Source organism: Opisthocomus hoazin, chromosome 2 (assembly GCF_030867145.1).
Source record: "Opisthocomus hoazin isolate bOpiHoa1 chromosome 2, bOpiHoa1.hap1, whole genome shotgun sequence".
Taxonomy (NCBI): Eukaryota; Metazoa; Chordata; class Aves; order Opisthocomiformes; family Opisthocomidae; genus Opisthocomus; species Opisthocomus hoazin.
Window position 1 is genome coordinate 8,915,161 of NC_134415.1, and position 23,794 is coordinate 8,938,954.

General features: G+C 40.2%; 1 protein-coding gene across 1 annotated transcript in view; it reads left to right on the top strand.

Moving 5' to 3' along the window:
• ACTN2 (actinin alpha 2) overlaps positions 1-23,794 on the top strand; it is a 70,372-nt gene that overhangs the window by 17,504 nt on the left and 29,074 nt on the right. Inside the window, exons 2-7 of the mRNA XM_009933291.2 lie at positions 7,750-7,864; positions 9,216-9,335; positions 15,452-15,538; positions 16,605-16,692; positions 19,520-19,598; positions 22,957-23,038. Of these exons, the coding sequence (XP_009931593.1) occupies positions 7,750-7,864; positions 9,216-9,335; positions 15,452-15,538; positions 16,605-16,692; positions 19,520-19,598; positions 22,957-23,038 (571 nt within the window). The remainder of the gene's footprint in view (positions 1-7,749; positions 7,865-9,215; positions 9,336-15,451; positions 15,539-16,604; positions 16,693-19,519; positions 19,599-22,956; positions 23,039-23,794) is intronic.

Here is a 23,794-nt window from a genome sequence, read left to right on the forward strand (position 1 = left end):
TACAGACGCCTGCTGCTGTATAACTTTCATAAATGGGTGTCATCAACAGTAATGAAAAAGGAAGGAGCTTTCTTCAGGGAATAAAGCTGTTGTAGCATTATACCGATGGTCCATCAAAGTCCTGAGCTGTCTGAAGATTTACCTAAATTTTCATGCTTAAGACTGATGTTTCTGTCTTGCATGTAAAGATGGGCTTATGTGCCTTAAAAACTTCTCTTTCTAAAAAAAAAAAAACTATCTCGGGTGATCCAATAAAGATACTATCCGCCTGTTCATAAAAAAACTCGCAATATTTTAACTGTTTTAGCCCTTCCAAAGACCTTCTGAAACCTCTTATCTTCCTTCCTTTCCTTCCTGTTCTTCCATTATGAAAACCAGGCTGAGGTGAGGACAGTGCATGCAGTGCTCCATACTGAATTTCCCATACATCTTGCTGCCTCCTGAGTTTCCTTCCATTTTCAGACCAATGGGACAACATAACCTTTCTCTGTTTTCTCCTCAGAAAGGAAGAACCGGTGTCACTCACTTTGTAACAAAAGGCTCAACAATCTTCTTGACGTTTCTTGGGGTTCAGCCTTGCCAGATTATTCCTGAAGGGACATTTACGTCCTCCAGTTTTTTTGTTAATAGTGGCCACTGTAAAACAGATGTGCAATCATTCAGCACTGGGAGGGGGCTGCATGTTTTACAGGAAACTCTAGACTCTCATGGGATTAGGCCACCTGCTCTGTAGAGACTGAGGTCTCCCTGGGCTCTTCCATGCAAGAAAAATGCAGAATGCTAGCAAGACACATGCGGTGTCCTGTGTGATGAATGCATCCCTTTGACGATGTCTCCTGTGAATGATAAAATTGAGGAACTGGGCTGAAGTTCCCCGAGTTACTAGAGCGGAGTGCACAGTATGCTAGCACATCATCTCTGGCACCATCTGTTCAGCTATACGGATGGATGTGCTGGAGCAGGCAAGGCTTTCCCCAGTTTGGATCTGGGGACCTTGTGATGGAGCTTCTACTAACTTCCTTTTGATTGTGTGCTATTTCTGTTGTTCCCAGGAATTTGGCTTTGACATACTGCCTATGATTTAAGGCTTTCCTTTTAATGACCTTTTGGGACACACTGAACATTTCCCCTACTGTCGCGTTCATGGCATCCTTTACTGTGCTTTTGCTGTGCTTCCTTTGAGTAGTTGCTGTGCTCTGGTGTGTTCAGTGTTAAAATCCCACTTTGCCTAACAAGTGTTCGAGTGTGGTCGACTCGTACTGGTGAACCACCTCTCCTCTTACAGTTACTCTAGTCATTTCACTAACATCTGCCAGTGCATTTAGGCTCCCACTGCAAGTGGAGATAAGAGCAAGGGGGACAGTAATAGTTCAAACCAACAAGTAAGACATAAGATTTTATTTATTTTCAATTCATAAAAATATCCTCATGCATACTAGAAGTACAGCTGATCTAGATGTTCTAGGAACATCTAAAAGATGTCATGCATAGTCATTGGTTCACATCAAGTTAGTTTATAAAAGCTGTGCAATTTTCTGCTGTTTTGCATCTTCATGCTGCTTCTTTTGGGAGCAGCATTAAATAGCTAAGAGAACGAGGGACAACGCAGACTGTATCCCAAGCCCAGAGAAAAGCCCTGATCCTGCAGTCATTAGAACACTGTGTGGACACAGGAGCTAGGAGATCATGTTGCAGGTTCACAACTTATATTTTAAAACATGGATAACAGACAGATGGGCAGTCCTTCAAGGGGAAACCTCAATCTGGCCTAGTGGGAATGTTCTGGCAGAGCTTTTTCTGTAACACCCTTGCCATGTGCTCAGAGCCCAGTAATGTTCTGTATAACTACAGAGTGAATCACTACATCCCATTTAGCCTAGAAGTATTGAAGACCCCCAGCTATCACAAGCAGAGGAAAAATATTTTAGAATAAAGGCTTTAAAGCAGAGTTTTAAGAAATAACTCTATCACACTGAGATGATTAGGGATAACACATATGTAGATAAACAAGTGTGTTTATATTTGAAGTTAATTTTCTTTGTGTGTGTTCTCCCGCTCTGGGTATTAGAATTTAAAGTCGGCTTAAAATGAGTTGTGCTTCTGCTTTACTTAACAGACCTAGGAATTATTAAGTTTCCTATTAATGCAATATTTTTCATAACTTTCACAGGTTAAAATTGGATTTTGTCTATATTTTATTCTGTAAATGTTATAGAAAGTCTAGAAACGCAAAACCCAAATGACTCATGGGCCAGCAGAGTCTGTGGTGGGGGGACAGACAAGCAGACACATGCCTTTTAAAATCAATATTAGTTTTTGAAACTTATAAATATTACAGCAGACAGAAATTGATTTGAGTTGGAGAGAGTGAAAGACAGTGTTAACCTTTGTTAGGAGATATGGGTACTAAATAGGACACAGGTCTCCAATCCTTCATTGCCTCAATCCACTTCTCAATTTCAGTTCTGAGTGCAAGTGAATAAATCTTCCTGAACTTATGGAGTGACCTTATATAGCAGCCTTCCAGTACCTGAAGAGGACCTACAGGAAGGATGGAGAGGGACTTTTCACAAGGGTGTGTAGTGATAGGACAAGGGGGAATGGCTGTAAACTAAAAGAGGGCAGATTTAGATCAGATATTAGGAAGAAATTCTTCACCGTGAGGGTGGTAAGGCCCTGGCACTGATTGCCCAGAGAAGCTGTGGCTGCCCCCTCCCTGGCAGTGTCCAAGGCCAGGTTGGATGGAGCTCTGAGCAACCTGGTCTGGTGGGAGATGTCCCTGCTCATGGCAGGGGAGTTGGAACCAGATGATCTTTAAGATCTCGTCCTACTCTAACCCTTCTATGATTCTATTCTATGATTCTACCCCCTGTACACGCCCCCATGCAAGATATGCTGCTGTTTTGGTGATGTATGTTTTGGACTCACTGTCAGTGCCAAACTAGAAATTCACCCTGTATCTTCAGCAGGTGCAGTAAGTTGGCTGGTTGCCCACCGGAGGGTAACGGTATTGGAGAGGGTGGTAACTGCTGCTTTCTAAATTATCTTTATCCCTATTATCCCATTCACATATGAAACTTGTTATTATAGCATCTTTCTGGCTTTGAAGCACTATCAAAAGTAAGTTACCATTTTACCCACACAAAAAGCACGTGTGGGCTTTCTCAGGAGTGTAGGACAATTTGGCTCTGAGAGACATCACTTTCTCCATCGCACCATGTCCTTCACTGTGCGTGTGTAAAAATATTTGCATTACAGAGTGAGCATAGACTATCATTTTTTGGCATTAGCTGCAGTTGATAGTTAATTAGGGATATCTTCTTTTTCTGCCCCTTGTTTACAATTGTACTTGTCAAGGTCTTGTAAAATGAAGTGGCCTGTGTAAATCATCAGGTAAGTTGTTTTTGGTTTTTTTTTTCCCTCAGGTATCACTTTGCTATCACAGATAAATGAATCTAAACTATGGAGAATATGCTATTAGCAGTTTTCACAGTAAGGCTAAGTGGGCACAGAACATAAACTACACTCCCTTTTCTAGAGTTAGCTTTTCCAAAATAGACCTGTGACAGCGCTAGACAATTAATAGTGCATTAAGAGAACATTCACCCGTGGGACTGCAAATTGTTTGGCTTCCTGCCTGCATCCCCTCTGCTGTGGTCTCTCATCTAAGAATGTCAGCAAAGTTTCTTTTCTAATAATATCTTTGGAAAGGAGACTTTTTTTTTTTTTTTGCATTTGTAGAGCCACCTATGGTAAATAAATGCTAAAAAGAAATGTCTAACTTTCTAGGCACTTATTTGTATCCCTCACGGTATTCAGCTTGGTGCCTTCGGTCCTGCCTTTTTTCTCTGGGCAATCTGATACCTTGAAATGTGCTGTACAGCTCAGCAGAAGAAGGAATTTGCTTTATCTAAGTCATTTAATAGCTTTTAAATCCCAGTGGATTACAAATTTGCAGGGTACTATATGCTGGCTGTATCTTGATCTCCAGAACTTAAACGTGCTTTGAATTGTTTCTTAATAACTATGAATAGAACTGTTAGTTAAAGCCAAAGCAGGGAGAACAAGTGGTAGCACAGTAAGAATAGAAGGACGGGGGTTAAATAAAATGTGGATTGTGGAAACTGTTAAAATTTGCAAGTGAAGTTTTGCAGTAGCTTTAATACAGTCGCTTATGGATTGCATCACTGAAATATAGTAAACACTTCCTTAAGCAGCATTCCTATAACCGTGTTTAGTCCTAGGAAAATAAGCCAGTTTGGAGGGCACCAAGCTATGAGAGTCTGCTCTAATGTACTGCAGCGACACTTGTGCAGAGGCAAAAGGCAACTGTCCTAGGGGGATGGCACCATTTCATGACCTGCTGAACTGGTGAAACAGACAGCTATGAGAAACTGTAGTTAGATAAAAGAACTAAATCTTTTATTTCTAGATATAGAAGATAATGTAAACTATCTAGATACAGATAGTCTAAATAAATAATCCATGCGCAGTAGAGTGCTTCTGCAGAACTTAGTTTGTCATGAATGGAGGCTTCACAGATAATTCCAAGTTTATCCTTCATAATGCTACAATGTTAATGACAAGCTCCAATACTAGTGGAAAGCATCTTAAATAACCTACAGGTGTAAAAAGACAGCCCATAAAACAAGTGACTGTCATCAAACTGTTTACTGAAAACAGCTTGACTCCATAGTAGTAGCATCTTTTCCTGGTTTATATCGTAGCAACTTTGGCTGCTTAGTGTCTTCATAAAATTGACAATATTGAGAAGAGATGATGTGAAGGTGTGCAGATTGGAAGAGGTGTTATCTAGTGATTAGAGGACATCACTGAGAGCTGGAACATCCAGTGCATGGTTTTAATTTTTCTGCCGAGATTCAGTGATCTACCACGCCTCTGTTTGTCTCTCAGCAAATTCAGTGTCATAAAAAAGTCTGTTTTCAAGATAAACTATTTGAATTATTTGAAAACTCTGGGATCTTAGGAGAAAACTTACGTTTTGTTTTGCGTCAGCTTTTATAAATATATATATACATATATGAGCTAAGAAGTGTCAGGTTCCATTTCTTAAGAAACTTAAGTGAGAAGTAGCTTTCTTCACAGTAGGAATCAGATTTGTATTTTAAGACTGCTCGACTGGTGGGGTTATTGCCGTGAAACTCTTAATTAAATGAAAAATGGGGAAAACTCCTTTACTTGAGTGGTACAAGGTCAGAATGTTCACCAGAAATGTGTAAAAGAGGAGATGGAAATAGCTGAGGTTTTTCTCCAAATTCCTTTTTGAGTTTAGCATGGTGTGCTTGGAACAGTTCTACAAACTGCAATAGCATCTGCAGATAAGCACATGTCCATCACTTAAGCTTAATTCATGAAAGGCTAATTCATTTAATGGTTCAGCTTTCTAGTATTTATTGCCAAATTGCCACGCAAGGTTCAGGTGCATTTACCCTTGAGTGCTTTTAGCTTTTTTTTCCATATTACTGTCATATTGTTCCTTCCAAGGATGCTTGTTATAATTTTTAGTATTTGCAAATGACTTAATGTGGTGTTAAGCCTTTTTAGATACGTATCACCAGAACAAGATACTGCTTGAGGCAGACAGATTAGTCTTCTAAACTAGATCCTAACCCTATAATGATCCAAACCAAATACCATCCTAAGATGCCACCGTGTCGAGCCCTGAGGGTAGAGGTGCCTAGTATCTGTCGAGATACCAGATGTTGAGATCTTGACACACTCTGATTTCAAGTCTCCCATGAGCTCAGTAAACCTGGTTACCTTAGAATGAGGAAAGCTTTACCTTCCTTAACACTGCTTTCAAACTAGCATCCCTTTATTAAAATAGATGTATTTGCAGAGATGGTTCAGCTGCAGCTGTACTTACCTCCGTCTGCACTCAGAATGACTTTCGTAGGCCTTTAACTGTGACTCATCCTCTGCAGGTCACCAGGACCCCTACCAGAACCACTTCCAATCCTGTCTTCTCTCTCCTCCTTTCTCTGGGTGTCTAGAATTAGGGAGTTCACTGCACAGCTCCTCCATATCCATAGCTCTTCTTTTTTTTTTTTTCGTTTCAGTCGGAAAGGAGAAGTTGGTAAAATTAAAGTTTAGCAAACCGCTCCTTTTCACTGTGGGAGCTGTGAGGAAAGAGCCCAGCAAGCTGCACAGAAATTCCTCACAAAAACTGAGTCAAAACCAGTAACAATCAAAGTGTTATTCTTCAACAGGAAGTTGCATTTTTAAGAATAGACCATTTTTGAAAATTGAATCCGTGTCTCCTAAGAGTATGAAATCTGTCCAGAATTTACAAGATTCACGTCCAGGGGAAGTTTTTGCCTTCGTCTAGTCGCCTTTCTTATTCTGTTTCTGAGAGAGCAGAAATTAAATAGTCTAAAAAAACAGTCAAGAAAAAAGAAGGCCAAAGGAAATTTCATATTGACAATGGAGGTTTAGGATATATTGTATTTTTTAAACTATTTACATTAAATTTTTTTTTTAACTATGGTAATTTGAAATAGCAGAAGAAGGGGAATTCCAAATATCTGACAGTTTTAAGTAGCTGAAGTCTAACTTACCAAAATGTATGGCCTTATTATATACCTACAGTTAAATACTTTGTGAAATACCTAGTAAATACAAACTTCCTTTATATGTCTTAATGGACACTGAAAAGCAAGGAGAATTTGTCAGAAGGCTGAGAAGTAATGGATATTTGAAAACAGACTAATTTTAACTATTGAATTTTATAGTAGCCAATGATTTGATTTCATTCATACAAAAGGTAATGTGTATATGACCTCTGTAGATCAAGGGAGTTGGTTCTTCTTTTTGTCTGTGCAATTAAAAGCAGACTTGGTTATTCCTTGGTTATTCTCCATGGACAGAGAAATACTAGCATGGTTGCTTTTGTGACCATTCTTGCCCTGCAAACTTAGGTGTCTGCATTTGTGTGTTTCATGAAGTTGTGATAGTTTTCTGAAAATTATATAATACAGTTTAAAAATGAAACCCTTGGTAAGGCAGACCATATATGTAGGGTCTGCTTGTGAAACTTCATCACTTGAATTATTGTAAACTTTCAAAATCTATTCTAATTGTCCATGCTTTCAAAAGGCATTCTGCTTCTCACTGTAGCTACAAGTAGGAGCAGATGCAATTTTGCTGGTATCCTTGCTGTGTAAAGTCTCTCTTCAGTTACTTCATCCTGAAGCGCATTCTCACAACTTCATGCCTGTGAGAAATACACGTTCCTTGTCCCTGGCATGCATAATCTGTATGCGAACTGTTTATCATGGCATGAATTCAGGTAGCAAAAGTATTTCCTTTGGTGCATGCTGTTGCCTACTTTTTACTGTCACATAGCTTCCTTTATACCATATCAGTCTTTCTTTTCAGGAAGAATGTTTAACGAATAAGTCCCAACATAGAACTATGTGCTCATAAAATGTGAAGTGTAGTGATAACTATTAGACAAATTTTGCCTTTGTATGTAGATCTTTTTTTTGGGATGCATTTAAGAGCAGAATCCAGCACAATATTGCTTCTAATCAAGCATTTCTTTGCATCTTCATTAACATCTGAGATAAGAATTTTGAACTCAGCAATGTGTGTAAAATGAATGGGAGTTAGACACCCAAATTTCTAAGGCAGTAGTGAAAATCTCGGATGCAGTCTTTACTCAGATGGCTTAGCAGTTGTTTAGGAACATGCCTTGTTGATAAGTATTTTTCTTAATTACTATTACAGACGTTTACAGCCTGGTGCAATTCCCACCTCAGGAAAGCAGGCACGCAGATTGAGAATATTGAGGAGGACTTCAGAAATGGCCTCAAACTGATGCTCCTCTTGGAAGTTATCTCAGGTTGGTTAAAATAAAGTTTGCTCTGTATTTACAGCATGCTAACTGAAACAGTCTTAAAAGAACAAAAAATGTTAACAGTTCAAAACAGTGAACACAAACTCTGAGTAGGCTGAAAAGTGAGAGACGAAACACGCTGTAAAACAAAAGGGGGGGGAGGGGAAGCTCTTCTTTTTCCTTATTTCCAAAATTTTCTGGTGTGTGCTTGCGTTCCAGGATATCACAGTGTATCAGGGTATCACTGACATCACTGTGTGGTTGGACAAACCACAAACACTGGGGACCTGGTCTTAGCCCTTAACACTTAAAAAGCCTTTACAATTAGGTTACGAATTAATTTCATTCCACTTGTAGTATAAAAGTTTTGCTTTACTTTTATTGACTTCATTGGATGTACCAATGCTTTCAAAAGTGAGTGCCTAAAGTAAAACTAGATCAGTATTGAGTCACAAGTAAAAGGTCTTGTTTTTCAGAAGAGTGGAACATCCAAGAACTCCTTTTGACTAACTGATGTAAACTCACTATGCCACCCATTTTATGTATCATTCAGAGGGGCAGTCCCCAAGGTACAGACAGAATTCCCTTGAATGGGAAGGGGATGGGAAGGGAGTAGCTACAGAGTTACAGACACACCATAAAGGTGAAAGAGGGCAAGAAGATTTTTAAGATGTGTTTATGGAAAAGAGACAGTTTACATTTTTGCTGGAGATTTCAGTGGGGAAAGAACGTCTTCAAATGATCACTCTGCATGAAATGGAGAGTCATATTTTCAGAAATTATTCTTCATGATCATTTGAAAAGATAAGTCCATTCAAACACATCAGCCTGTGTGAAATGAGCGGCTCTGCTGTACGGGATGAGGTTGTTAAAAGCCATTGCTCTTGGTCGGATGTGGAAGGATGCTATGGCTAATGTGCTGGAGAGAGTCCAGCCTCTCTTTACAGCCTGGCAGGTGAGGGTGATGAGCGCTGAGAACATGCTGCCTCCTTGATATTCCGCTACTCCAATGCAGACAGTAGCAACGAACTCCTTGATATTCCGCTACTCCAATGCAGACAGTAGCAACGAACCAGAAGTCAAGTAGCAGGAAACACTCACGTGTCTTCCAGATGTTTAGGGCAAACATAAAAATTTTACTCTGGTTTTACTGCTATATCAGAAAGATGTAAGTCGGATGTTTTAACATTTTAATTTTCTCTTCAGGGTTTTGTTCAAAAACATTTGACATTCTTTCAGAAAAAAACCTGTTAAAATAGCTTCTAACTTTTAGACAGTGTTCAAGGCACATTCACTCTTGAATACTAAACACTTGGGTGTGTGTAACAATAAACACGTTAAATTTGTTATTCTGCAGGGGAAAGACTACCGAAACCAGACAGAGGGAAGATGCGCTTCCATAAAATTGCTAATGTCAACAAAGCTCTGGATTATATCGCCAGCAAAGGAGTGAAACTTGTGTCTATTGGTGCAGAAGGTACGTGACAGAACTTGACAGTGAACCTTACTTAGATCTTAGGCATTCACATTGCAAAGAAGTCTGACAGAGACCCTTGGCCAAATTGCGTTTGCTGTTCTCATTAAATGGGTACCTCAAAAATCTCTTAACTGATTGCTGACCTATGTCTGTGCAAGGACAAGAGGTGGAAATTTGTGGACACCTGGAGAGGGATAGGGGTATAAATGGGCTGTAAGATTAGTTCATCTCAAAGATTAAATTGAATTGTCTGTGTGTTTCAGTGGGTGTGCAGATAATGATTTCTTCTTTCAGAGCACTGTGTTTTTCCTGTACATTATTAAAAATAAGGAACTCCTTTAGAGATCAGGTTGGATTCTAGGGTGTGCTTTATTCAATCTGGGATCTTTTTTTATCTTTAGAAGATATTATTTCAGACAATACAAAGGCTGATGTCCCTACCAGGTGGCTGGGACCTAGTCCCATTTTGTTATGAGACTGACTGCATGGCAGCTGTGTTTCTGAAATTCAGATGCAGAGTTAAGGCAGTGATCAAAAGAAGTTATGGTAGCTGGGGAGAGACTGAGCATGGGAAGAAAGTGGGGCGGGATGTTGTTTACTGAAGTTATTACTTTGTTATTGTTCTGTTGTTCAGGTCGTTAAATGAAAACATGCAGTTGGCTAGCTAAAGGATGGTAGACATAAACTCTGAGCAAAAGAAAGCAGGCTCTCACTGCAAGTGAGCCTATGCCTCCTATGAGATTCAAAGGATTGGTTAAAAAGGACAAAGGTCTGTCCAGAACTAGCTGCTCCATGGATATATTTGCATAATGCTTTGCATAGCCGTTACCATACAAAGGAGTGATGTGGCTAGCATGGTATCCAACTACTTTTGATTCCATAGCCTCAAATGATGTGCTGTCCATTCTGGAGCAGCCTCTAACATGTCCTTAGAGCAAAACTCTGGCTGTAACCTCAGTATCACGGTGAGAAGCACTGGCTATATTCTATTGACATTGCTAGGCCTTTTTAGATTGATTCATGAGCCTTGTTTTCCTGTTTTCTGATTTCTCCAGGCTTATATATGTCCTTATTCTGGCTTCCAAACATCTCAGGGAGCTTACTGTAATTGTGGCTGGAGCAGGCAGATTTATTAGGTGGGATAGGGGCATCTGTAGATGATCTATCAGCATTTGGTGATTCCACAATGGTTCCACCTAGCCTGCTTGGTTCCTCAAGCATTGTTTGCCAAATGTATTCAGTTTCTAGATCTAGAATTCAAAAATCCCAAGAAATGGGTTCTTTCTGGGCAGAGCATTCATTTGAACTCACCTTTTATTCATTTGAGACTGAACTGGTAGGCCATCTGAGTCCAAATCCGTACTGTCTATCTTTAGGCACATAACAGAGACCTTTTTTGATCGATAGATATGTATTGAGATAGATTGAGATATATTGTCAGTGGGGAGAGACGGGCAATTCCCAAAGGCACTGCAGATCTCAGAAGAGCTCTACTGCATTTCAGAGGTGCCTGCTCCCTCTGTCAGTTGTACAGGCACTCGGGGCAGCTGGACCCTTTGCTCAGTTAAATGAAGTGGGATGGAAAAATATGCCACTACCCTAAACTTCTGCTGTTAATGTTATTTGGAGACTGACGTGGCATTGAACGGGCAGCAGAGGGTACTGAGGAGACAATTTATATGTGGAAATGAAAACTACAGAAACCTGTTTGATAGCTGGTGCAGAAATACTGAGAGTACAGGGTTTGGAGCAATTGAATGGTAGTTTGTGTCATGTCGTGCTGGGACTCCAAGGCTTCCCGACAGAAACCAAGAGTGCAGCAAAAGGAGTCACTTGTGGGACAGAGTGGTCGTTCTCTCTGATCACGGTTTGCACAATGTACTAATGTTTTCACACTTAGGCTCTTCAAGCAAGGCTGGAGCATTTAAGCTGAGATACATCAGCTCATATCTGTTCCTGAAAGGAGCAGGCCAGCCCTCTGCCGTCCCATCTCCCCCATTTCACCCTGCTTATTACTGCCAGGGTGCTCAGACTAGGGAGCAGCGCTCAAGCACTTTCTGTATCACCTGAAGACAAAGCATCTGGGATAGCTCAGATCAGCCATTAAAACATTTAAACTAACCCTGCTGTCCTCCTTGGCAGCAACTGGCATGAGCTTAGACGCTGTGTGGTGATAGGTAATTCCCTCTGGGAGGGAGGCAGGAGCAAGAGGCAGTAAGCTCTTCCAGCTTCTCAGCCAGCTGCTGCAAGGTGATGGCTATCCATGCACCCAGTATTTCCTCCTGCATGTAACAGCAGGCCGTAGTTAGCAAGTCAGGAGATTAAGGTGATGTTCCTGGCTGCACTGCAGGCTTTTATTGCCTGATTTTGGAATTCTCAATCTGGAAAATGAGGCGATTGGAAGCAAAAATTCATTCACTAGGATTAAAGAAAATGTTTTAAATTCTTGGATGGAAGCACAGGAGAAAAATCCACTGCTACTGCCGCAGCTTATACGCAGAGAGGAACCTGTCATCGTAAGACATTGCAGTATGTGAAGTATGGCCACTAACACACATTAGATTACATCCATGTGGGCAGGGGCACATAGATTCATGTGCCTTCCACTCCTACTCTAAACAGGCTGAGCAGAAAGCCAGCTCTGGCCCAGACGTGCTTAGTGCCCTGTTAAGTTTACCACATCCCCTCTACTGAATCTGTTATCTAAAGCACAGTGCTGTGCTGATGCAGCAACGCAGTATCACTGGGTATAGTTTCACAGTGTGGGACCTCTGGCACCAGTACGTGTTTAGAGAGTCCCTCTGCCCCCTTGTCCTGCATACTTGCTCCCACACTTCACAGCCCTGCCTTATCACTTGGGCTGACAACTGTTTCTGTAGCTATGCTGGAGACTGGATCAGCAATCTGATCTGGTTTTAGAACACACTTCACCTCTTTTTTTTCTTTTGTTGTATTTTTCAGCATTGTTGACTGGGCAGCCGTTATAGTATGAAGATAGAATGAATGCCAGCAAGGAGGCAGAGCACAGGCTCCTTAGGCTTGTATTGTTATCAAAGTCCTTAACCCCTTAACTCACTGCCCCTGTGTGTGAGCATGGGGCGTAGGGGCTTGTCGGCACCCATCTGTTTTGGCATTCTCTGAGTTACATGGATGCTTGGGATACTTTTTAATTTCCAAAGCATGGAAGTCTTGTATCTAAGTCTGCTGAGGATCATGTTTTATTATCTGACATGCTGAGTGGTGATGAGCACATAGGCCCAGGGGACTAACTGGCATTTAAAATGAGGCCTCAAAACAAAGATTAAACTGCAGTTCCTGTGAGACATCGGTACAAAGGTCAATTTAGTATTTTTAAGGGGCCAGGGATATTCTTTAAAGCCATCATTACTGTTCTGAGGCTAACTTACTTGGGCTGTCTGTGGAGTGGATAGAGAGAGGGGATCACCTTCAGCTGTAATGCTGAGCAGAAGCCCAATTTAGCTACTTTGATGTGTCTTGTGGAAGAGTCTTTCTGTCCATTGGTGATGAAATGAGATGAAAGAGTCAAGAAGCTAAAGAAAAAGTTGTGAAAGTAGTCCCTATGAGCCATTCACAGTCCAAGAGTTAGAAGTTTTCCCTTAAGTTTTTAAAAAAGTGCAGTAACTCCATGCAAGGTAATTGCATCGTGAATGAAATGAACTGAGATATGGAGAACCACAAAAGATAAGTATCCTGTTAATAGGAGATACTTCTGTATTGCTTTTCTGGGGAGTAGGAGAAATATTAAAGACCAACTGATCTGTGAATCTGCTACTAGAAGGTTAAAATAAAAAAAAACTAAAGCCAAAGCAGAATAAAAAACCAAAACTAACACCTTTGGAAACTTGCCACACTGCTTTGCTTAGCTTTTTCCCTGGGCAGTTTTTATTATTTCCCCTTCCCTTTCCATCCTCTCCTTTCCTGTCCTCACAGGTCAGCAAGACCTTTTTTCCCAGAAAGCTGTAGCTTTGTGTATGTGAGGTGCAGGGACTGTATTCCTCTCAGAGCAAACAGGCAGCGTGAAGGAAATAATGAAGTAGTCTTCTACTGGCCTGCAGAGGAAGATGATCGGACTGAATCAGTATTTTTTAGTCACTGATACTTTTCATCATTTAGCAATCTCTTTTTCCTTTTGTTTAGATATTTTTCCTTGTTTTTCATACATGTCTTTTTTTGTGTTGTATGTTAGCAGTAGATAATGAGAAACCAAAGCTGGCAAATTGCTTGAAAATTCTCCTGAGGCACAACACAGAAAATTCCCTCTCTTGCTCTTTCATTCTGTCAGTGTCTACATATGGATATATAAATCAAAACAAGAATGTAGTGACTATGCAAATCCACAAATTGATTGCCTGACAATCAGCAATTCCTCCTGAGTATTTAAATTAATTTCTTTTACATTTGAAGAAATTCTTCTGTACTGTATATACATATCACATATCTGATCAAAATACAGTGAAATATGTGACTGAAGAGGGGGGAGAAGAGAGAAGTAGCTACATGCCCTGAAGGCCATTTGGTCTTTTTTTGGCTGAAAGAGTTTAGTTTTGAGATTTTAAGAGTCTTGAGGTCTTTCAGAGCCAATAAGATAGTAATAATGCATGGAAGGCAGGCAAAGTGAGGTAAGAATTCTGGAAAATTAGCATCGAACCCAAAAGGGAAAGCAGAAAAGTAGCCATTCATGTATCAGCTTGGATTATCACACTAGCCAAGTAAGCATAGACTAGTGATGGATGCCATATCTCCTACCACATTTGTTAATTCCATAGGTTCAGATAACAGCTTGTGTCTCACAGTACTGCAATTTAACAGGTATCTCAAGTCTTGGAGCTAGCAGCTGCTTTGTTCTGTGGAAGTTGCCCCTGGATTCAGGCAATTCCTAACCAGCAGAGCGACTGCATTTTCTGCTGGCACCTCTATTGGCATTTGATGTTCAGTTGAGGAAATTCCTCCTGCTGCGAGTGCCTCTTGCTCCTTCCCCAGAACATCAGCGGGCCCCCAGGCAGCCACAGCTGCTCCAGTGTTTGAGGAAGGCTGGAGGTGACTTTTGAGCAGGGGAGCAGCTGGTGCCTTCCCCACTCCACTGCTCTTCTGGTGGGAGATGACTGGAAAGGCAGTCTGATGTTCCCCTCTCTCATTAGCCCACCTCCTCCCCTTCCAGTGCTGGGCCCCCCTTCATAGTCTCCCTATGTTCTTCTGAGTCTCTCACCATACTTTTCAGATTGATTTAACATTATCACCCCACGTAAGTGACCTGGCAGTACATTTTTTGGTGTTGAGAAATTTAAGCAGTCTCACTGTTTGTGTTGCAATGTAGGAGCACCAGATTCTGACTTAGCTTGTGTATGTGTGAGAGAGGTTGGAGAAAGCATCTTCCTAGTGCCCTGTGTCGTAGGTAGACTCAAGCAGTCTTGAAACAAATTGAAACACCAGAGATAAAAAATCCCATTTTATATTGAAGATACATAAATGTGCATAGGCATCAGAGCTGTAAGACATTACAACCTCGTGGCCATGTGTCTGAACTGCTTGGCAGGAATCTCTGTAGCTTAGTCCCAGGAAATGCTGTGTCTCTTGGGGTGTTCTTCATAGCTGGTCTGCGCTGGCACCATAGGTAAAATTCTCAAAAAGTTCTAAATAGTATAGGGGGATTTCTAAGTATTACTCTACTAAAAAATAATACTGTTAATGTCCTGCAGCTTCTTAAAATTTGGGGTAAGACCATATTTTTTCAGTTCCTTTGTATTTGAAAACAGTAAGGCTGATACTGTTCAAACTTTAAGTAAGTATTTCCCCTCAGGCTCTCAGCCTAGAAGGTAAAGATTTGAGACAGTTACAACAACAGGGAGAGAAGCCTTTTAGCATGGAAGGGCTGAAGTGACCTTAACCTGAGTAATCTTCAGCCCTACTGCCAGGGTAGCACAAGCATGAGTTTGTTGAAAAATGAACCCAGATGAACTCTGTGTAGATAAAGAATTATAGTAGAAATGCAACATATTTATTAAAAGCAATATATTATTTATAGAAATATATTACTAAAATATGAGAAAATGGAAAACACATTCTAACTACTACTACTATCTCTTTTTTCACTGCAGAAATTGTTGATGGCAATGTGAAAATGACGCTGGGTATGATCTGGACTATCATCCTTCGCTTTGCTATTCAGGATATTTCAGTGGAAGGTAATAGTAATGCAGTAAATGTGTTTAAAGATGTTTTTGTATGAATTGTGCACAAGTGAGATGAGTGTTTTAAAAATGAATTATTTTTTCACAGAAAATGATACTGCAAGTTCGCTGTCTGGTGACAAAATCAATTTCTGGAGGGAAAAAGTAATCGCTCTCCTTGTCCTGAGAGAGACCTCGCGACAGCTCTCTAAATGCAGAAGTTCTGGGCACATCTCTCAGTTATAGAGATAGAAACATGTCTGTGTTTCTGAGCTTCAGTGGCCTGAAACTATGCCGTACCTTGTATAGTGGTCCTATTTCCAGTACACCTTTTTAGTCATATCCATTTCTTACATTCTTTGCAAATATTATCTGATTATATCCCTCTTCTTTCTATCACTTTTTTTTCCCCCCACTGCTTCAGAATTTTTTTTCTTAACTTTCAGTTGGTAACTGACTCTAAAAAGTGTGTTATAGTTATAATAGTCTTTAAATCAAGTCTATGCTGTGAAAAGTCTAGAATTCTAGAAATTAACCTCAATTTTCAACAAAAGTAGAGTGAATTCAAGTTCTTCTACCCATAATTTGTGGGACGTGAAATGTGGCCCTAATGGTCTATTTGATCTGCTCCATCCTTTACTTACGCATTCAGATGCCCGTAGGGTTCAGATAATGAATGAAGGTGTTTCTTCAGCACTTATATCTCCCCATAAGCAACTGGACTGAGACTACAAGCATATTTCATGTAGGCACCAACACAATCTTTTATGTCTAGTTCTATTATATTTGTATTGAGTATTTTTCTCCAGATATACGTTCTTCTGTCCAGCCAATATAATTTCTTAAACTTCTAATACCCCAGAATTAATTGTGCAGGCTGAGACTCTAGTCTGAGTTGTTCCAGTTGAGCTGCCCTATGTGTCCCAATAGAGCCCCATTAGTCCATTTGTATGTCTTTTAGGATTAAATGTTGGCTTATGCCAACCAGTTTCAGGTGGCTTACCACATTTAAGATGACAAGAAATTAATTACTTGAACACTTTTTACATGTTTCCTTTTTTTACTCCCTGGTGTCTTACAGAGACCTCTGCCAAAGAAGGGCTGCTGCTGTGGTGTCAAAGAAAAACTGCTCCTTACAGAAATGTGAACATTCAGAACTTCCATCTTAGGTAAACTTCCAGTATTTCAAGGGTAGAAGCAGTTGAAAGTTTTTTAAGTCAAAATTTTCCCACAGTTGTGTAGGTATATATTTGACAGAACAATTTCACACTTCACTGCTAACTAGACTTTTTGCAGATTCTCATGCTCTATCTTCAGAGTCTTATTTTGCTTAGCCTTTGGCATTATTTACCATGGCTTCCATAGACACTATTTAAAAGAAGAAAAATCCCTGCTACATACAGAATGACCGTATTATGTTATTAGATGTCCTTGGTATATGGGAATATCTGAGTACCACAGCATAGTGACTTGGCAGATGACTGCTTTCAGATGAGAGCTGCTGTAGGTATAGGCTGTTCTTGGAAAAAATTCAAATGTGCTGAGCATGTAAGTATCTCATTATGATGAATCATTCTTTATTATTTTGTAACATAACTATGAATAAGCGGCCAAAAAGGCACTCACTACTCAATAGCAGCACTTCAAACGTTTTTGGAATCAGGATCATCATCTACGTTGGAAAATTTAGTGAAGCTCCAGCCTTGTGGTTCTGCGTTTTCATTATGGGCTAGAAAGGGAGTTGCAGGCCATATGCAGGCTGCCTGGTTTGGGGATTTCACGGGGCTAGGTCCTGTAGCTCTGCCGGTGACCCACCTCATTAAACTACATGACTTGCCATTTGCACTGCTTAACCACATGATCTTGCCTTCCCCAAAACCCGTTACAGTACTTACAACAAGAGCTCTGTGTTACAGCGCTTTGGTGTTTTGAGTTCATTCTTAATGTCTAGCACCTGAAGCACATGTAGTGATAAAGCAGATACAGTTCACACATGCGTCCACAGATAAAAAGAATTTGTTTCATTTACAGTCTCTGTATTGCCTTTAAGAGATCTGAAATTTGTTATGTGTCATTTTCCTTGAATATATGGAGGTATATTTCAGTAGAGCTTTATGTGGATGCAGAGTATACTGTAAATTACATTATCAGAATCCTACTGTTTGTACATAAATATGTTGATTGATATGTGGTATGGGGAAAGCACCTGGGGAGGAACAACCCCATGCACCAGTACAGGCTTGGGGCAGACCTGCTGGAGAGCAGCTCTGTGGAGAGGGACCTGGGTGTCCTGGTGGACGACAGGTTAACCATGAGCCAGCAGTGTGCCCTGGCTGCCAAGAAAGCGAATGGGATCCTGGGGTGCATTAGGAAGAGTGTGGCCAGCAGGTCGAAGGAGGTTCTCCTTCCCCTCTACACTGCCCTGGTGAGGCCTCATCTGGAGTACTGTGTCCAGTTCTGGGCTCCCCAGTTCAAGAAAGATGAAGAGCTATTGGAGAGACTCCAGCGGAGGGCTACAAGGATGGTGAGGGGACTGGAGCATCTCTCCTATGAGGAGAGGCTGAGGGATCTGGGCTTGTTCAGCCTGAAGAAGAGAAGGCTGCGAGGGGACCTTATATATACTTACAAATATCTGAAGGGTGGGTGTCAGGAAGATGGGGCCAAGCTCTTTTCAGTGGTGCCCAGCGACAGGACAAGGGGCAATGGGCACAAACTGAAGCAGAGGAAGTTCCGTCTGAACATGAGGAAGAACTTCTTCCCTCTGAGGGTGATGGAGCACTGGAACAGGCTGCCCAGAGAGATTGTGGAGTCTCCTTCTCTGGAGATATTCAAGACCTGGATGGACAAGGTCCTGTGCAGCCTGCTGTAGGTGACCCTGCTTTGGCAGGGGGGTTGGACTAGATGACCCACAGAGGTCCTTTCCAACCCCTACCATTCTGTGATTCTGTGATTCTGTAAAAGCATCTTGAATGGAAGTACCTTGATTAACGTTTGGGTTGATCGGCTCTTACACAACTACTTTACAGTGGGCTATCCAGACCATTTGAGTCTATACCTTTTGGAAATAAGCTTTTTGTTAGTTTGGTGCTAGTTTTGGTTCAGTTTTACCTTCTGGATGATTTTATATTATACAATGTACGTATATTCTGCTTAATTGTATTACATTTTTATTGGAAATGGTTCTGCTATTTGAAGGATCTCCCCAGACATCTTGGTGACAGGGATTCCAACAGTCTTAACATGTTTAGTATCACACAATTACTGCACAGGATAAGACCTCAAAACCACAGTTCCTGTGATTACATAAACTATTTACGTAAAGTATCTTTCAGAATAATTGCTTCTGGCTGAAAGGAGCCTCTCATAATCTTTCCAAATAGATGTTATTTGTAGCTCTGTTCATTGCCTATTCTTGCCTTGAAAGGTAGTGGGGCTGGTGTCACACTGAAGTGTCAGAGCTGAGATCGAAGCTGTCATATGTGTGAAGTGTTTTAATAAACTAAGCTGCTTTATGATTTCGTGCTTCTATGAGAACAACATGGTTGTGCCATTAAAATTGTCTGAAATCACTGACACAGAAAAAGCCAATTGCTTCAGCAAATTCAAGTAATTGCAGGTTTGTTCTCCTTTTATTTTTTTGCAAACATGCCGTGAGATAGGAAATTACGCACTTTTCATTGATGAATGTGTACTGTGAGTTATCCTGGAACACTGCACAAATTAAGCAGTTGAAATCAGGGACTGTTGCACATAACATACACTGCCTAGAAGGTATTGTGGAGTCCTTAAGTGTGTAGGGACTGTAGAGTAAGTTATGTACTACAGGAAAAAGAGTACGGTAACAAAAAATCTCAGAGGGATGAGAGCTGACAGAATGTAAGTGTCAGGATTTGACAGGACAGTTCCTGCTTGATTTTAAGCCTGGAGCAAGGATCAAACTGTAAAATGCCGTGACTTTATTAACCTTTTTTTTCCATTCTATTTTTTGTTGTAAAGCTGGAAAGATGGCCTTGGATTATGTGCACTTATCCACAGACACCGACCTGATCTTATTGACTACTCCAAGCTAAATAAGGTCATCAGTCTGGGGGGTATAGCATGCTGTCCTGCAGTGATTTGGCTCACTTCTGGTTTGCTTAGCATGTTTTCTAGAACACAGGCTGAGGAGTGCATGCTAATTGTGACTGGCTTTCTAAACTCCCTCCAAAAAAACCCCAGTGACATGGAGGAAAGGACCCCATGACTGTCCCGTGCCCTCCTTTCCTTCCCATTACAATGACTTCAGCATTTAATTGCAAATAATCTGGTCCTCAGCTGCTAGGCAGTTTATGAAGTCTTCTACATGGCCCAATATGAATGTTAAATCAAATCACTGGAATTCTTCATTCACCACTGATGGTATTGTACAGTCCATCTTGTTTCATATCTGGTGTAAATGACTGTAGATTGCAGAGCAGTAAACAATGAGGTGATGATTAATCCTAAGATTCCTGAGAACAAACACTCTCCTTGGTACTCAGGAGAACGCAGTAAGTTACTGGTCTTACACAGAAAATATTCACCAATTGTTAAATTGTACTTCCTCCTAGACTTCCAGACAAGTGGAAACAAAACCGATATTCTAACTTCCTTAGGTAGTACCTCATGGGGATTACAAAACTATTTTATAACAGTGTGCCACTTCTGACAAAATGCGCATTTTCTAAAAGATATCAGCCACCTTATTTTGAGAGGGAGGAATGAGGAGCAAGCAATAGTGTCAGAACTTCTGGATACCATTACTGAAGTATAAAACCTAGAAAGAAACTGGAATGTTGTCGTTTCACATTAGCTCTCAATACACATGTATGATTTTCTGCTCTCTGAAATGAATGCATTCTGAGGTATCACGTAAAAACAGAAAACTCAGTCATGGTTTAAATTTGTTGAATCCAACTTTTCATTAATGAGAGAGACTGGTAAATCGTAGACTGTATTTTCCATTCCGTGCCCTTCCTTGATTTTACTAGTGGAATCAACAGTTATCAGAAAGTCTTTGATGAGGTAAAAGATGAATGAATAAAATGAAATTGTTTGAAAACTTTAGTCTGCATTATGCGTATGGTGAATTCCTGCTGGGGTCCCCAACGTGTGCAGTGATGAAAATTAAATGAACTTATTCCTAAACACATAAGGTTTTAATTTAGGCAGTTGTTAAGACAACTACAGATATGAACCAAAGGGCAACATATGAGCCATGAGCACCAGCTTGTTCTCTAATTCTGTGTATAACCTTTGCTATAAACAGATTCATGGAAGGACTAAGCTGCCTGTCTGCGTACATGTGCTTAAGCATGGCACAAACAGAAGTTAGTCTGATTCAGTTTGTGCCTTGAAAAGTGGTACACGGTACTAAAAAACTTCATAGTATAACCGTCCTATATATGGGTGCTGAGAAAAGGGAACAGAACATAAGCAGGTCTGCTTCAGCATTGCTATTTCCCTCCTAGAGCTTTCCAAAATAAGAACAGGTCAGGTTTCAAACTGAGGCTGAGCTGTGGCACGTAAAGCACATGCAGAAGAATCCTAAAATAGGTCTTGCTTTTCTGACCCGGCTGTGTTTGATTGACTGCTCATTTTGGTTACATTAACAGCTGTCTTGGTGTCTTGTTTCTTATCCCCTGCATGCTGGCCTTTCCTTTTCTCACCAATGTATTTTGTGTGAACTTATAGCTGGAAAGATGGCCTTGCTTTCAGCGCCCTTATCCATAGACACAGGCCTGATCTTCTTGACTATGACAAGTTAGATGAGGTATTTCTTTAGCTGTAGCAGAGATTTTAAGTGACTGTGGCTTGTAGTTTTGTTTAAAAGGATGGGTGATGGAGGTCTCCTCCAATGACTCAGAAGTTGCTGTGATTTTAAACAAATCCTTTACCAGTGGAGCACTGTTTACTCATGGACTTAGTGCCAAGCTCACGAATCGGAGGTGCTCATCACTCATCCCTAAGCGAAGTGTTTTAACCTAGTCAATAGGTCTCACTTAGATTTAGTGTATTTTTGTCCCATTTAATTTCAGTAAGTTTTTGTATACAAATTTAGTAAATGTTGTATTACACGATGTCTTGCATAATAGCAAAAAAAAGTTCATGGGTTTTAAATATTGTCCACACTTTAAGTTTCTCTTAATTTAAGTCAGTGATGCACAAAGCTGCTAAATGATGATAGAATGAGAACTTACAATTAGACACTTTGCATTCTAATATACCCAAATTGTTACATTTCAAAATGTAAACTCTTGTTCATAACCCATTTGATTGAACATGCAGTGTTTAAAGGCAAGGCTTATGTGTTGATAGAAAGGTGTGTCATGGGCATTCACAGACTTCTACGAAACTTAAATAATTGCTGTGATTCCATAGTAAGTAATCTAAGTAATCTTACCAAGTTCATTTCAAAGTAACAAAAGAAGCATGCGTGAGACTAGATCCCTTTATAGGAAGTGTTTGTATTCAAATGGAAGCCCTGGAAATTCCCTACAGAAAACCTGTTAATATTTTTTCGGTGCCCTCCAGCATCTCTAACTTTACTCTTCTGTGTCCCATTTTCCCAAACTCTCTCTGTAGACATTGGCATTGTTCAGAGTGGCTATGATCATTTAGCAGTTTGTGAATATGTGAAAATAATAATAGTATTAATGGCGTGAACAGCCATTTCACATAGGATATTTTTGCTCTGAGCTGATATGGGAAGGCTGCCCTAATCCGACGCACTCTTCCATTGTCAGCAATAGCTGTCTGTAGTGTAAGACATGAAATGTGTGCTTTTTATCTGAGCTGTGCTCACGGCTTCCTTTCTATTTCCTTCAAAAAGCAAAATCGAAACCTTCCACAGCTCTAAAATTCAATTTATAGAGGTGTTACAGATTTCTCTGTCCAAACCAAAACTGGGAAATTTTGCTCCTTGTGGAGAGCTGCTTTTCTATCCGGGCTTGCTTCTTCTCATGCATGCAGGTAACCACCAGAGAAGTCAGCAGAATTCTTATCACTGCAATATAACGTATAGTAGGTATAAAACATGCAGGACTGACTTTGTGATGGACAGTCTAGCATAGCCTACTGGACCAGTGGCCTTGACTGTGTGTATTACTGCTGTACTTCATTCAGAATTCGCTCAGAATTATGAGAGTACACTGCATACATTATCTGTATTCCCCTCCAGAATATGTCTGCAGCAGAGTCCTAGTCGTACATAATAGCTTATAAATGTTTTCCTTTGATAGTGTAGCAGTAGATAGACCAAAAGTTCATATACCTATACTCTGCTTTTTGAAGAACAATAGTTGTGACTCCCCTTTAGTTTGGAAAAACAGAGTAAGTTTTACTGTACCTCCTGTAGTCTTGCTTCAGGGAAAAAATTTTATCTTTGACTCATTGTATTTTCTTCTTTAATGCAGGATGACCCCATAGGAAATATCAACCTTGCCATGGAAATTGCTGAAAAGCATTTGGATATCCCTAAGATGTTGGATGCGGAAGGTGAGAGTTATAGCTTACTGAAGTTTGTGTTGCTCACAAGCAGGAGACAGTAAAACTTCTTTTGTTTTGTGCCTAGCAAATTTTCAACGTTCCTTCCACATGAATCATAATAGAGCAACCTGCTTTGTTTTCAAAGAATGTTTTCCCCATGTCTTGGATAATTTCACTCACGTTTTGCTTTATTCCTTATTGTATGTTATTTTTTTGTATTTATTATAGTACTTTGGACCCTAACTTCAGCACATGACCCCACTGTGATAATAGAGGTAAAATGCAGGATCAAAAGATAACCCTTGCCTTTAAGAAATTAAAATCTAAGTCTAATAAAGGGAAATACAACCATGAGCAACTTAAAGCATATTCATTTTTTTAAATGTTCAAGTGAGAGGGCCGGAAATAGAAATGGAAGTACAGAACTTTCAAAATATGCTAACAACATGCCTCCTGTGAAAGAGAGCTAGGTTGAGGGAAGCATTTTTTAAGTTTATTTTAATTGTAAAACTTTTGCAGTGCTAGTTTTAACAAATAGTTTCATATTTGATTTCTCCTATAATCTTTAGAGTTTGACAAGTAACAAGGAAATATTTAATAAAGTTTCCTGAATTCCTTCTACTTTTGTACTCCAGGCAAAAAATGGTGCCAAACTACTGGGATTTGCCTACATTAGTTCAAAGCATTCTTTTCCAAATATGCAGACTCTGCTCTGGCGGCTTGTCAGTAGAGCAGTGATAAAACGGGAATTATCCAGAGTGCTCA